At 50.5% G+C, this 15,842-nt stretch overlaps 2 protein-coding genes across 2 annotated transcripts in view; both read right to left on the bottom strand.

Moving 5' to 3' along the window:
* The window catches only part of PHLDB3 (pleckstrin homology like domain family B member 3), a 32,084-nt gene extending 28,565 nt beyond the window's left edge, over positions 1-3,519 (bottom strand). Inside the window, 3 exon segments of the mRNA XM_042781275.1 lie at positions 2,015-2,152; positions 2,346-2,528; positions 3,289-3,519. Coding sequence (XP_042637209.1) covers positions 2,015-2,152; positions 2,346-2,528; positions 3,289-3,519 — 552 coding nt within the window.
* A 2,020-nt stretch (positions 3,520-5,539) lies between these two features.
* The window catches only part of ETHE1 (ETHE1 persulfide dioxygenase), a 43,844-nt gene continuing 33,541 nt past the window's right edge, over positions 5,540-15,842 (bottom strand). The window contains exons 2-5 of the mRNA XM_007943119.1: positions 10,818-10,947; positions 7,035-7,124; positions 6,064-6,180; positions 5,540-5,592 (exon numbers count right to left, since the gene is read on the bottom strand). Of these exons, the coding sequence (XP_007941310.1) occupies positions 5,540-5,592; positions 6,064-6,180; positions 7,035-7,124; positions 10,818-10,947 (390 nt within the window). The remainder of the gene's footprint in view (positions 5,593-6,063; positions 6,181-7,034; positions 7,125-10,817; positions 10,948-15,842) is intronic.

Below are 15,842 nucleotides of genomic sequence, written 5' to 3'. Positions count from 1 at the left end.
GAGGCAGGCAGGCCCAGGACGCTGGCCTGGGACAAAAGGGACAATGGGCAGGAGGAGCTGCTGAGATCAGCTCTGTATACCGAGAACAGGACTGGGGGGGGGGCGGGGGGGGCTCCTGGGTCTGAGGGAGGAGGAGGCTGAAAGCTTGGACTCCTGGGTCTGAGGGGCGAGGGGGCTGGAGACCTGGACCCCTGGATCTGAGTGGAAAAAGGGCTGGAGCCCCGGACTCCTGGATCTGTGTGGGGAGGGAGCCAGAAACCTGGACTCCTAGGTCTGAGGGAGGAGAGTGTTGGGGGCCAGACTCCTGGGTCTGAGGGGAGATGGGGCTGGGGACCCAGACTCTTGGGTCTGAGGGAGGAGAGAGTTGGGGGCCAGACTCCTGGGTCTGAGTGGGGAGGGAGCTGGAGACCTAGACTCCTCGGTCTGAGGAAGGAGAGAGTTGGGAGCCAGATTCCTGGGTCTGAGTGGGGATGAGGCTGGGGACCCAGACTCCTGGGTCCCAGAAGAGGAAAAAGTCTCTAGTAAGCAGGACACACAGGTCTAGCCCTCAGGCGATAAATCAATGAGAGGAGAAACTGAGGCTCCCTGAGGGTAAATGAGGGCCCGGGAAATCTCAAGATAAAAGCTAAGGCCATGCATGGAAAAAGACTGATGGCGCTGCAAAGTCACCACCTCCCCACCTATAACGAAACAAGCAGTCTAAGCAGTGCCCACTGACAACTGACGTCAAACATTTAAGGAAAAGGTTATAAAGGAGGGATGAGGGCGACGTGAGGTCTGGACAACCAGACATAATGTCCTGCTAACGCAGAGCACTGGACCTAAAACCAATCTGAATCTAAATCTCAATCTGTGCGCCTCACCCCGTGGGATGTGATGAACGACAGCACTGGCAGGCCACCAGCCAGACCCCAACTGTGGACGGGGACTCGGCACCGTCAACCATGAACAGCACAGGGTGAAACTCAGAGGGAACCGTTACAGGTGAAAAAACACACATGGAACGTATCAACCAAGTATGATACACCAGCCTTTTGGGGAGCTAACGGAAATAAACCGTTAAGAGGCATTTTTGAGACAATCTGGAACAGCTGAAAAACAACTGAATACTAGACAATATTAAGAACTTATTAATTCTTTAGGTGTGATATGGTGTGACATGGTGATGATGTCTTTAAGAAACAGTTCTTATCTGTAAAGGACACACGCTAAAGTATTTACAGGCATATAACTCCTGGGATTGGTTTTTAAGACTTGGGGCAAGGAAACCAACTGGGGGGCTTGAAACAGGAACGAAGACGGTTGGTCACTGTTGAAGCCACATGCACACACATGGGACCCCCTCCAACTATTCTGTTTCTGTGAGTTTGAAATCTTTTCAATTACCTCATATGCATGTGAAAGCTGGATAATGAATAAAGAAGACCAAAGAAGAATTGATGATTTTGACTTGTGTTGGCGAAGAACACTGAAAGTAATGGACTGCCAGAAGAGCTAACAAATCTGTCCTTGAAGAATTGCAGTGAGAAAGTTCGTTGGAAGTGAGAATGGCCAGCCTTCGTCTCACCTGCTTTGGTCCAATTGTCAGAAGGGACCATTCCCTGGAGAAGGACATCATGCTTGGTAAAGTGGAGGGTCAATAAAATAGAGGAAGACCCTCAACAAGATGGATTGACACAGTGGCTGCAATGATGGGCTCAGGTATAGCAAGGATTGTGAGGCCAGTGCAGGACGGGGCAGTGTTTGGTTCTGTTGTCCACAGGATTGCTATGATTCCGAGGCGACTCAACCGTGCACAACATTATACCACGTTTACAGAGCAATACAGAGGCAAAGGTCCCAATGATCCAGACCTAAAAAACTCCCAAGGAAACACCTCATCTCCCTGGAGCCCAAGTGGCCCCATTTGGGGAATGGGGGTAATGATGGCACCCAGGTCACCAGGCGCACCCCTGGGAAGATCCAACAAGGAACCAACCAGGTGACGAAGAGCCAGCGGGCCACACACACACACCTGCTCGCGCTGCTCTCGGCCGCCCTGCTCCGAATCCTCCTGCTGCCCCAAGAGCTCCCGGAGCTGTTCCTCCTCCCGCCGGGCGGCCACCCGCTCCCCAGCCAGCTCACCCCGCAGCAGGGCCACCTCCACCTCCATCTGCAGAGAGAATGCAAGGGTCAGGGTCTGGACGCCTGGATCACAGACAGGAAGGAGCCTAGACTCCTGGGCCTGAGGGAGGAGGGACTGGAGACCTAGAATCCGACACCCAGGAAAGAAACGGTAGAGGGGCCTGGCGTCACGGATCCTCACGCGTAGGGACCGGATCTCCGAAACGGGTCCACAACCTCACCTCGATCCTCAGCTCCTTCCTCTGGCGCTGCAGCTCCTTCACCCGCTGCTCCATCAGGGCCACGCGGGTCAATGCCTCCAGCTGCTGCCCGCGAAGCCTGCGCGCCACCCCTCGGGCGCCGTCCCCGGACCAGGTGGGCGTAGGGGGCGTGGCGGGGATCTGCACGGGAGGCGGGGCCTCGGGCTGAGGCTGAAGAGGGCGTGGTCAAGCGGTGAGCGCACACCTCACACTTCACTCCCACCCACCCCCACCCCGCAGTCCTTAAACAGGCCCTTCCCCACTTGCACCCGCCCCTGTCAGGGGGTCTGCGATCCACAAAGCTCTGATACTGAAGGTAGAGTGGAGGGAGGGTGCAGGTCCGGAGACCACCGCCTCGAGCACCCAGAGGCTCCAAGTCCAGGGAGGGCGGGGCGGACTCCTGGGAGAAGATCCTTTCTAACTGGGTCCCCTCCTCTAGCTGTCACCTGCCCACAGTCCCAAGGTCCCTCTCTCTTTCTCTGGGTTTCTATGCGTCCCTACCCGTTTCCCCGGGTCTCTCTCGCTCTGGCTTAGCAGTTGTCTCTGCGTCTCTCTGTCTCTGAATCTCTGGGTCTTTCTCCCTCGGGTTCTCCCCCTCTCTCGAGGTTTCTTTGCCTCTGTTCCCGTTTCTCTTAGTCTCTGCCCTTCGTTTCTGGGTTTCTGTCTGCGTGTCTCTCTAAGTCTCTGGGTCTCCCTTCTGGGCCTTGTCTCTCAGCCTTCATGTCTCTGTCTCCCGGGTGGGTCTCTGAGGGTTTCCTGTGTCTCTGTCTCTGTGTCTCGCCGGCTCTGGTCTCGGTCTCTGTCTCAGTCTCCTTATCTCTGGCGCTGTCTCTGGGTCTCTGTTTCGCTGACTTCTCTGTAACTCTCGGTCTCCCGTTGATTCTCTCCGGGGGTCCCCGCGACCCTCTCCCTCCGGGCCTCTCACCATGTCGCGGCCGCTCTCGGTGCTACTGCCTTCTATTTCTTCCTCTTCTTCCGCTTGCTGCTCGGCTCCTCGGCCGTTCGGAAGTTCCTCCGGGGCCTCGGGCGCCTCTGGTTCCCGAGGGTCCTCGGGGGACTCCTGAAGCTGAGCGGGCCCTTGGAGCTGGGTTTCCGCGTCGCACTCCGGGATCGGAGGCGGTGGAGACCCCTTCTGGGGGCGCCTAGGCGTCCCCATGGCCTCTAAGCGCTCTGGCGGGGTAGGCGGGGCCCGCAGGCCTGGGGCGGGGCCTAGCCGCGTCGGGGGCGGGGCTTAGGAGTTCTGAGCGCGCTTCAGGAGGCGGGGCCTAAGGGTTCAAAGGAGGGAAACTAAGCATTCCGGGGGCGTGTCCTGAGCTTTCTAGGGGCAGAGCATAAGGTTGGGGTGGGGCTTGATGGCTCCAAGGATGCCACGCCCACGGAGGCGGGGCTGGAATTGGAATCCCGGGTTCTAGCACGCCCCCCACCCGCCTCTGAGACCCCTTCTCCCCACTCCTATCGTGGTGTCTGTCCTCGTACCGTCCCAGCAGCCCCCTCAATCCCTTGGACTACCTTAAAGTGACTCCTCCCTCCGGGACTCAGAAGTCCGGACTCCTGCCCCCTTGTCTCTTAAACCCCAAACCCTCCTCCCCAGAGCCTTGGCCCCAGACCCCCGGTGTAGAGAGCAGCGCCCATGCCACCTCACCCAGGGACCCAGTAATCAGGCTCCCAGTCTCCTCCTCTCTGGACAAGCCTGGAGTCTGAGTCCTCTGATCCTTCCGAGAGCGAGATCCCAAACTCCAACCCCCATCTCTCCCGTGGCCCCTAAGAGGCGAGTCCCCAACCGCCTCCCATCCAGCGACCCTGACGCCCTCACCAGCTCCGGCCTCGGCGCGCTCCCCTCTGTGCTCTGGGCGCTCCCGCTTCTGTCTAAGAGACAGGTGGCTGGGGAAGAGGGAGAGAGGCCGCCTCATCCCCCTCCCCAGCAGCCCGGAAGTGGAGGGAGGGGGACAACAGGTCCGACCGCTCCCGAGGGAGGAGGGAGCGACCAGCTTGCCCCGCCCGCGACTGCGGCATCCGGCCATCCCGGCCCCACTGGCCCCACCCTCGGAGAACCCGGCACCCCGATCCCACTCGGCCTCCAGCGCCCCCACTCCTGCCCCCTAAAGGCCCAGGTGGCTCCTGGGCCGACTCGACTCTGTAGAACCGCCTTCTGAATGCCGAGACCCCGGGGGGGGGGGAAGAGGGAGGAAGGAAAAGGGGAAATGGAGGTGGGGGCCTATCCCCTCTAATGAGCCGTTTAGAAGGGCCCCACCGGTCTGGGGAGCTGGGCAAGGGCAGGGGGCACCCCAAAGACCCACCCAGAGAGAGGGGGAAGTATGCAGAGAGAGGTTAGAGGCCTCACCCAGGCCCTTTCCCCTCTGGGCAAAAACAGGAAAACAGCTGGTAGGTGAAAAGGGGTGATTAGTGGGGAGCTGTGCTGAACACTTTACACCCAATAATTCCATCTTCACAGCAGGGCAGTGAGAAGGGACTGCTCCATTTTACAGCTGGGGAAACAGGCTGAGGGGGTACAAATGTGCCCAAGGTCCACCCATGCTGAAAATATTGATGCCAGATTCATCCCCTGGGAAGCCCATGTTTGCAGACTGTCACTCCAGGCCAGGAAGTGCCTGAAAAACTGTTGCAAACAATGATAATCGTTAACACGATACAGAGCCTTCCACGCAGGCATGGTGCCAAGCACCTCGTGCGCCTGGACTCACTGCCAGTCACAACCACCCTATCATTAAGCCTGCCATGACATCCCCATTAAGAGGAGGAAGCTGGAGCCAGGAGCGGTGAAGTGTCTTATCCTGGATCTCACAGGGACAAGTGGCTCTAACTCAAGAGGATGTTCTCAGCCAAGGACATGAGAAATGCCGCCCCAGATTTCTGTGTTTGCTTCTGATCTTGTGAGTTAGGAAAATCCCCTTACGGATCCCTTGACCTTCACCTTGGCCAGCTGCTCTGGCCTCTCCAGGAGACCAGAAGCAACTCCAGGCACCTCAGCCCAGAAACCCCACTGGCTCCCCCCAGAAAAATAGGCAGGAGTCAGATTCACAGAGCACACACACAAAAGTTTACTTATGAAGCTTGAAGGGCTGGTGGAGTGGAGAGAGGAGAGTAGGGTGACACCTCTCCCCTTACCCCACCTCGTGCATCAGTAACGGATACGAGCACCTGATGGAGAACAGGCGTCAGGAGGGTGGGGTCTGGACCCCACAGCGCATGTTGGCTGGAACAGCAACGTCTGCAAGAGACCAAGGGGGAGACTAAGGGACCCAGACAGACCTCCATGCCCCACTGGGAACCAGAATCCTAGGACCCCTTTTGGAGGGATAGGGGAGCTCTGGTAGCATAGTGGCTAAGGCACTTGACTGCTAACCAGAAGGCTGGCGGTTCAAACCCACCAGCCACTCCTCGGAAGGAAGATGGGGCAATCTACTTCCGTAGTGATACCGCCTCGGAAACCCAAGGAGGGGTCGCTATGAGTCAGGTCTGACCCGATGGCACAGAACAACAACAACATAGGATTCCAGCCATGAGTCTTCTCCTTCCTCAGACTCAAAGATCATGTCTTTCAAAACCTCCTCCCTCAGCCCCAAGTGTCCAGGCCTCAGTCTCTTGTCCACCCTCAGACCCTGGCTGGGCCCTAGCCCCACCCCCAAACCCAGTAGGGCCCCACCCCCAAACCCAGAAGTCCCATCCCCCAGTGGCTTACCTATCTGCTGAGGCTTGGGCAAGTTCAGGTTGTCCATGACCTTGATAAACTCCTCACAGCTGAGCGTAAGCCGAGGGTTCAAAGTCCTTTCCTCCTCCACAGTGGACACTGTGAGGCCTAGTGGCCAAGGGAGGGGGAAAAAGACTGGTCCAGAGCCCTAGGCCTCCCAGGACTACATTTCCCAGGAGGCCTTGAGGGGCCTCTCTGGCCTGGGGCTACCAGTGTCTTCCCAGAAATGTGCCTGAGATTGCCTTCCCGCCTCAATGGGCACTATGGGAAATGTAGTTTTCCATACTTCTCTAAGAATGACAAACCCAACCCAAACTCAGGCAGTCCCAGGGAAATTCATGCCCTGTGGAATTCTAGCCGTTACAGTTTCCACACTCACACACACTGTAGCTAAGTGTTTGCTTTCAGGCTTCTGGAATTACAGTCTCCACATTCCATAAGGATAAACCAAAACAAATTCACTGCCACTGAGTTGATTTTGACTCCACAGCCCCATGTGTTACAGGGTAGAACCGCTCCGTGGGGTTTCCTTGGCTATAATCTTTAGGGAAGCCGATTACCAGGCCTCTCTTGTGTGGTGCATCTGGGTTGATTCAAACCAACCTTTGGGTTAGTAGTTTGCGCCATCTAGGGACCTGGCAGTCTGATAAACAACAACAACAAAATCCAGCTGTCGTCAAGCTGACCCCCTCACGGCGACCCTGTGTCCAGCTGTCGTCAAGCTGACCCCTTCACGGCGACCCTGTGTGCCACAGCGTCCAATCGTGTTCCGTAGGTTTTCAAGACCATGACCTTTCGAAGCAAAGTAGCAGGCCTTTCTTCTGAGGTGGGTTTGCACCAGCCACCTTTGCAGTTAGTAGATGAGCGCTTAACCATTTGCACCCCCCAAAGACACAGCAGTCTGGTACCCCCTTTCCAAAAGTAAGTTATATAAGCCCCCACCTCCTCCAAGAAGCCCTCACCATGGTAATCATGAGCAGGGTAGATCAGACAGTCGCCTGGAAGCGTGAAGATCTTTTCGTGGACTGAGTGGTACAAAGTCTTAGCACAGCCTAGGGAGGGAAAGCTCAGAGGTCAGTGGGTCAATAGGACATGAAAAGCTCCCTAACCCCTTCCTTCAGGAAAAGGGTGGGAAGACAAAGTCACTGAGGCTAAGCCCCATCCTCATCTAGTACTCTCTTGTCCAGATAGAGGAGGAGGAGAGGGCAGGGCAACCCGGGCAGATGGAACAGGATAAACAAAGAATTGAGGAACGGTGAGGTGAGAAATTCAGCATGGTGGAAAACAATTTTGGTGCCTGGCTACCACTGTCAACCACTCGGAAAGGGATCGTGCAGGAGATCCTGGACAGACTGGGAGAACACAATGTGGAACAAAACTCAAATTTATAAGAAAACCAGCCTTGCTGGTCTGACAGAGCCTGGTGAGACCCCAAGACTATGGACCCTAGTTACCCTTCAGGTCTGGAATTGAACTCACTCCCGTGGCTTCCAGCCAAACCTTAGACAGGCACATGGGGTGAACAGTTACACCAGGTAGGTACATGCCTTAGAACGATCAACCACAGGAGACCAGCAGGGCAGTATTTACGCAGGGCGACAGCTCAAAGGGAGGAACGCATAGGAAAGAAGGACCCAGGGAAGAGGTAACCACAGGGAGGAAGTTGAAAGAGAGCTGTTACATTATGGGGATTGTAGTCGATGTCATTTGTGAGTCAATCTGAAGCCAGAATTCTAGCAGCCTCCAGGAAAATCTTTAACCAGAAACCTTTTAGTGTCAGTAGTGCTAACAGAACTTTTGTAATTCTAAACACTCCTTAGGGCCTTTATCTGCCCTCCAGTCTCAGCAGGTATCAAGGAACTTCCTCCGAACTCAGCACGCATCACAAAAGCCATCCGGATTCAGCACGTATCAGAGATTTGCGAGGCTCCCAAAAGTCTTCCCCATATCTGAGCCGCATCCTCCCTAGATAATATTTTCCTAAGTGAACTTTGGAGCTGGGGGGAGTTTCTTTATGCCCCCCAACATCTTAGATCACTGCCCTGAATCCCTTGGCAACAACCAATCACCTGTACCCCCTCGCCCCGGTGCTGCCCCTCCTCATATTGTTCTATAAATTGAAGAAGGAAACGGGGTACGGGGTCTTTTGCTTAAGCCACTGACCTGGCAAGGGCAAAGACCCTGACTTAAGTTAGCTAATAAACTGTCCTATTGCATTTGCATTGGCGTGGGTTGGCGTCTTCTTCTCTTCCGAAATTCTCCTTTACAGCCTGGGCACAACACATTAAACAAAATGTGTATGAACTGCTGTATGGAAAATGAATTTGCTCTGTAAACTGTCACCCAAGTCACAGTAAATATTTAAATGAAAAAATAATAAAATTAAATTAAAAAAAAAAAAAGATTTTGGGTGAGACCCTGGAGCACTATGGAGTTGTGGACCTCACCCCACAGATACCAAGACAGGGTTCTGGGCAAAGAAGGTGGACAGGACGAGGAGAAATGGGAGACATGAGGCCAAGGAAGAGACTGGAGTCATGGTTCCAAGAAGCAGCTCTGCGTCCTAAGTTGGGGTAGGGCCAAACCTTTCTGGAATGTTCTTCTGCCTTTCCTGTCAATCATTTCATGATTGTGTGGGGAGCAGATGAATAGGAGACCGGGAGCCTCAGAGAGGGGGGGCAGGAAATACCAGAGAGAGATGGAGAGGTAAGGACAGAGGGAAGGGAAAGCAAGAGGGACCGGGGACTGGCCACAGCTCAGTGTGGTTTCTGCCTTTTCTCTCTTATCCAGCCTTGCCCTTCTTCCCACAAGGCTGCTAAAGCCTCCAAATCTACTGTCAAAACCCACATTCACACCCACACTCGAAAGGCAGCTAGGCCCTGAGGTGTGTGAACTGAACTCTGGTCCCACAGCTGAGCCCCTGGGTCTAACTGCCCCAGCAGCTCATCTCCAGATGTAACACTCAAACCCAAACCAAACTCACTGCCACCAGTGGATTCCAACTCAGAGTGACCCCCACAGGGTGTCCAAGGCTGTACATCTTTACGGAAGCAGACTGCTTCAAGTTTCTCCCACGGCATGGCTGGTGGGTTCAAACTGCCAACCTTTTGGTTAGCAGCCAAATACCTTAACCACTACACCACCAGAGTTCCTTAAATGCAACCCCCTAGCAATTAAGCCACTAAATCCAACAACCTCCTAACAGCTAAATACCAGAACCAAACTGCACCTTAGGACCTAAGCTCTTGAATAACTGTCCTCCCCGACCCCTAGCAGCTAAACCTCTGATGGTCGTTATAAAACAAGGAGCTCTGGTAGCACAGTGGATAAGGTATTTGGCTGCTAACCGGAAGGTCAGTGGTTCAAACCCACCAGCTGCTCCATGGAAAGAAGACTGGACAATCTAGGAATCGACTAGATAGCAGTGAGTTTGGTTTTTTGGTTTGACTCAGTGGCCTGGACTAAACAACCTGGTTTCAGTAAGTAGCATACTGCAGAAATGATAGAGTGTAACTTCTGAAGCTAAATTATAATAAAAATTGTTGCTCTGTCCCTCTGGGAGAATCCAGCCGCTGTGTCTGAGGACACTCAAGCAGTCCTATGGAGAGGTGCACATGGCAAGGAACTAAGGTCTTCTGCAACAACCAGCACTAACATGTCAGCCGTGGGAGCAAGCCACCCTCTAAAGGGATCCTCCGGCCCCAGTCAAGCCTTCTGATGACTGTAGCCCTGTCTGACAGCTTGATTGCAAGCTCTTGAGACACTCCCGAGGACTTCTGGGTAAGCTTTTCCCCTCCTGATAAAAGGAACTGGCATTTCCCCTTTTCACTTCCTCTGACTGTGAACATAAGGTGTGATGGCTGCTGCTGCAGCAGCTACCTTGCAACCCTGAGAAAGGAAAGGCCAAGAGAACCCCACAAACAATAGTGCTGCTGAATGAAAGTCAGCAACTGCCTTCCTCCAGATCTCCTGTTAGGGGAGAAAATTAAACTCCCAATTCTTTAGAAGCCACTGCAGTGGGTTTTTCAGTTACCTGCAGGCAAAAATTTTCTTAAGTCATGAACAAGAGACACCCAGCAAAGCTACTCCCGGATTTCTGACTCTCAGAAAGTGTATCAAATATAAATGCTAATCACTGTTTTAAGTCACCAAGTTTGCAGGTGATTGTTACACAGCAATTGCTAACTAATACACACCTAAACCGAAGTGCTTCATAACAGCTAAACCCTTGAATCTAACTGTCCTTTAGCAGCTAACTTCCTAAATCTGACTCTTGCTCCCTCCAGCAGCTAAGCCCAGCTAAATTTTGCATGTGTGTGCTTTTGGTGAGGTTTTATCTTTTTTTTAAAAAAAAAAAAAAAAAAAACTTTCCTTGACTTTTTGCAATAGTGAACTAATACAATATTTGTCCTTCTGTGATTGACTTATATCACTCAGCATAATGTCCTCCAAGTTTATTCATGTCATGTGGTGTTTTGTAGATTCTACGTTATTCTTCAGTGTTGCATAGTATTTCATTGTGTGTATATCTGAACATTTGGTTATCCATTCTCCTGTTGATGGGCACCTAGGTTGTTTCCATCTCTTTGCTATTGTGAAGAGTGAACAGCTAACCCCCTTAAATCTAATGCTGACCTCCTGTAAGTCTACCATTCATTCATTCATCTTTGCTGGCATTGATACTTAACACCCTGGGACACACACAACTAGATGAAGAGCTCAGGCTGGGCAGAGGGCACTGTGACCTTGTTGGAAGTCTGTCCGCCCACACCCTCGGATGAGCAGGGCATCTCCAGTGAACGCCATGCTGTGGTCATTCAGGACGAAGGTGACACAGCCTGGGGTATGGCCAGGGCTAGCCCGGGTCTCCAAGGCCTGTCGGGAAGAGCAAAGAGACAGTCACCAACAAGTCAATGCCTCCGCCCTCATGGCAAAACTGGCCCCAGAAACCACTACCACACACACACACACCCCGCCCCAGCCAGGTCCTCTCTAGATGACCTTCTTGAGAAAATATTAAGTTATATTATTCCCAAGCTCAAACTTTATACTAACAAAAACTCCACATGGGTTAAAGACTTAAATGCCAGAAAATAAAACCATAAAACTGTGACAGCAGAAAAACACAAAAGAACATATAATCTCTGGTTAAGGAAGAACATTCAAATCTGATCCCTAAAGTCATAAATTATTAAGGAAAAGAACAACAATTTAACAACACTGGAGACAAAATTTAAAGGGAATCAAAAAACAGGGGAAGTATACTTGTAACACGTATATAACACACAGTGGTCAATATACTTCATATACAAACAGTTCTTGCAAATCAATAAGAAAAAGACACTATTAAAAAATGTACAGAATACTAAACAGTCATTAACAAAGATGTTGACTGCTAGTGGGACTGTAAAATGGTACCCTGTGGAAAACAGTATAGTGCTTCCTTAAAAAGTTAGAAATGTAAGTACCATTTGATCCAGCAATCCCACTACTAGGAAAACATCCTAAAGAGATGAGATCCGAGACACGAATAGACATATGCATCCCCATGTTCATCACAGCACTATTCAGAACACCAGAGAGACAGAAGCAACCTAGGTGCCCATCAAAAGATGAATGGATAACCAAACTATGATACATGCACACGATAGAATACTATGCAACATTAAAGAATAATGAAGAATCCACGATTCATCTCATAACGGGGATGAATGTGGAAGACATAGTATTATAATTATTTCACTTGGATTGAAATAAGTCAGTCACAGAAGGACAAATATTTTATGAGTCCACTACTGTAAGAAGTCAAGGAAAGGTTTAGATAGTAAAAAAAGTATCTTTGTTGGTTATGAGGGATGGGAGGGGAGAGAAGGGAAAATTGGTGGCTAGGTAAGAGATGTGTTGATTTGGAGGAAGGGAAAGGCAATATAACAAAAGCGTGTGATGATCAAAACATCGCTAAGGAAAAGGAAGACGGGAGAGGTGCACAAGATGTGCAGATAACAAAGGTAAATACTATTACATACCCAGCACTGCATTGTCAGTAATAACAAACACTAATCCACGGGTGGATACAGGTAGACAGGCAAGAAGATCAGGTATGGGTAGGTGAACGGGAATATACTCACGACCACACATAAGTTTGGCAGACAATATTCCTACAGACATACTTGTATGTACTATAAAAATGTCCACATGCATTACAGAGCGGTTGTTGTTATGTGCTGTCGAGTCAAACCTGACTCATAGCAGCCCCAAGTTTCCAAGGCAGTTTCACTATGGAAGTAGATTTCCCAACCTTCCTTCTGAGGAGTGGCTGGTGGGTTTGAACCGCTAGCCTTCTGGTTAGCAGTCAAGTGCCTTAGGCACTATGCTACCAGAGCTCCTATTACAGAGCTAGCAGGGTACAAAGTTAGGATGACTTCTTAGCCACAACTAAGCACTTTGAGGGAGTGAGTTGCTAAGCCTCTGAGCTCAGGACCATGGTCATGGGGACATCAAGCTCAACTGGCACAACATAGTATGCAAAAACATTGTTCTCCATCTTATTTTGTTGAGTAGCAACTGAGGTCTATGTCTAAAAAGCTTGTGAGTGGCCAACTAAGATGCAACTAATGGTCTCCCCTCGTCCAGAGCAAAGAAGGGTGAAGAAAATCAAAGACGCATGGCAACTATTAGTCCAAAGGATTAACGGACCGTGGGAAGCTCAGCATCCACAACCCTAAGACCGGAAGAACTAAATGGTGCCCGGTTACCAATGCCAACCACTCAGAGAGGGAGCAAACTGGAGATCCTGGACAGAGGGGGAGAAAAATATTGAACACAATTCAAAAACATAAAAAAGACCAGGATTCCTGGTGGGATAGAGACTAGTAAAACCCCCGAGGGTATGGCTTTTAGCCACATTCAGGACTGGAACTGTACTCACTCCCGAGGCTTAACTCTCAGCCAAACAGTAGACAGGGCTGTGAGCTGAACTACTACCCCAGGGAATGCACTCCTCAGAACAAGCAAACATGGGTGACCAGAAAGGCAGTGTTTGCACAGGGACAAACCAAGGGAGGCAGGAATGGATAGGAAAGAAGGACACAGGGAAACGGTGACCACAGGGAGCACGTGGGAGGAGAGCTGCTCCACTGTGGGGACTGGAATCAATGTCACAAAATAAAAATGTGTATGAACCATTCAATGTTAAACGAATCTGCTTAGTAAAATTCCACCCAAATCAAAGGACACAGGGAAGAAGCAACTATGGGGAGGAAGTGGGAGGGGACCTGTTGCATTGGGGTAAATTATAAGCAATGTCATGAGACAAAGTGTATGTGAGCTGCTGTATGGAAAGTGAATTTGCTCTGTAAACTTTCACCCAAATCACAATTTTAAAAAAAAGAAAGAAAGGAAGAGTGATGTTGAAATTAAATGTTTAATATCTATTAAGTGTAAAAAGCAGATTACAAAGCAACCTGAAAAAAAAAAAATTACTCCTTTAAAAAACTAGCCACTCCTCGGAAGGAAGGTTGGGCAATCTACTTCCATAGTGATACCACCTCGGAAACCCAAAGAGGGGTCTCTATGAGTCAGATCCAACTCAACGGCAGTGAGTTTGGTTTGCTTTTTAAAAAAAACTTTATGCATTTTAGCTCTAAATATGTATTTTGTTCTTTGTGCTTTTCCTATACCATCAAACTGTTTTCTTTCTAGTTTTTTTTTTTTTTTACATCAAACATAGTTTTATAAAGAAAACACAAAATTCATGATAAACTAAAGATTTAAACAAAAAATAAAAATTCCAGAAGGATATGCATGTGTATGCATGTATGACGAGGTTGAAAACGTTTTCCTAAGCATCATGGGAAATTCAGTCCATAAAAAGAACTAGTGACAGATGTGACCACATACAGGATTTTACCTTCTTTACAGCAAAAACATACTCATAGAATTAAAAGACAAACTCAAAACAATAGTAACAGGATATATGTTATTGTTGTTGTTAGGTGTCGAGGAGCCGTCTACAACTCATAGCAACCCTGGTCCAACAGAACAAAAGACTACCCGTCCTGCACCATCCTCACAATTTTTCCTTTGTTTCAGCCCATCTTTGCAGCCAGTGTGTCACCCACCTCACTGAGGACTCCTCTTTTTCACTGACCCTCTACTTTATCATGTATGATATCCTTCTCTAGGGAATGGTCCCTTCTGACAATGTCACCAAACTGCCTTAGACGAAGTCTGGCCACTCTCACTTCTAAGGAGCATTCCAGCAGTACTTCCTCCAAGACAGATTTGTTCACTCCTCTGGCAGTTTGTGGTACATTCAATATTCTTTGCCAACACCTCAACTCAAATGCATCAATCCTTCTGTGTTCTTCTTTATTTATTGTTAAGCTCTCATGTGCGTAAGAGGCTGTTGAAAATACCCTGGCTTGGGTCAGGTGCACCTCCAAAGTGACATCTTTGCTCTTTAACACTTTAAAGAGGTCTTTTGCAGCAGATTTGCCCAATGCAGTAGGTTGTTTGATTTCTTGACTGCTGCTTCCATGGGCATTGATTGTGAATCCAAGTAAAAAGAAATCCTTGACAACGTCAATCTCCCCTCAGGACTCTCCCTCCTGTCTTTGGATTCTGTAATTTGCTGCAACATTTCACAGAACTCACACGATGCCAAGGAAATGGCTCACATAGTGGTGGAGGTGGTAGAGGCTGGCAAGTCCCAAAGCCGTGGGTCAGGGGTCGGTGTGGAGGATTCTCCTCACTCACTTGGTTGCAGGGGCTGAGGAACCCAAATCAGCAGGTCTCGACTCCAGGAGTGAGATGATCATGAACCAAATGCAGGATAAGGAGCAAGAGAGGGTGACCTTGGCCTGAAGGATCACATACACACCCTCGAGGAGACTGAGGGTGGTGACTTGAGTCACATGACGCAGCAAGGCAGGACTCAAGATACATTCCCCCGGAACAGGCAACCAAACCAGTATCAAACACTGCCGTCAAGCTGGTCAAGTTGGTTCAACTCATAGTGACCCCTCCTTGGGTTTCCGAGGTGGTATCTCTTCGTAAGTAGATTGCCCCATCTTCCTTCTGAGGAGTGGCTGGTGGGTCTGATCCGCCAGCCTTCCGGTTAGCAGTCAGATGCCTTAGGCACTACACTACCAGAGCTCCTTAAACAAGCCAATAGATTAGGATTTACAATACATCACAAAACAGAGGACGGTGGCTGGAAGGGCCCTGTTAAGCACTTCACTACACTGCAGCAGGTGCATTTCTTCGTAGCATAGCAGTAATGGGGTTCAGCGGTAGTGTTCTTACCTTCCACGTGGGAGACGCAGCTTAAATCCCATTAAATACACCCCACGCACGGCCACCACCCATCAGTCAGCACAGGCTGGTGAGTCGCTCTGAGCTCTTGGTGATTTCAACAGAGCTTCCAGACTAAGACAGACTAGGGAGAAAGGGCTGACAACTTCCAAAAATCTGTCAGTGAAAACCCTGTGGATCACAAAGGTCCGATCCACAACCAGTCCTGGGGAGGGCAGAGGACCAGGCAGCGTTTTATTCCGGAGGGTGTGGGGTCGCCGTAGTCGGGGGCCAACTCCACTGCAGCTAACAACAGCACAGCTCGGGCCTTGGCCAATCACAAGGATGTTGTTGTTGTTGTTATGTGCCGTGGAGTCGGACCCGACTCATAGCAACCCCTCCCTGGGTTTCCGAGGCAGTATCACTACGGAAGTAGATTGCCCAGTCTTCCTTCTGAGGAGTGGCTGGTGGGTTTG

This window comes from Orycteropus afer, unplaced genomic scaffold (assembly GCF_000298275.1).
Source record: "Orycteropus afer afer isolate SDZICR_OR568_19922 unplaced genomic scaffold, OryAfe1.0 scaffold00099, whole genome shotgun sequence".
NCBI classification, from domain to species: domain Eukaryota; kingdom Metazoa; phylum Chordata; class Mammalia; order Tubulidentata; family Orycteropodidae; genus Orycteropus; species Orycteropus afer.
The sequence above is the reverse complement of the archived record's forward strand: the minus strand, read 5'-3'. Positions and strand labels throughout refer to the sequence as shown.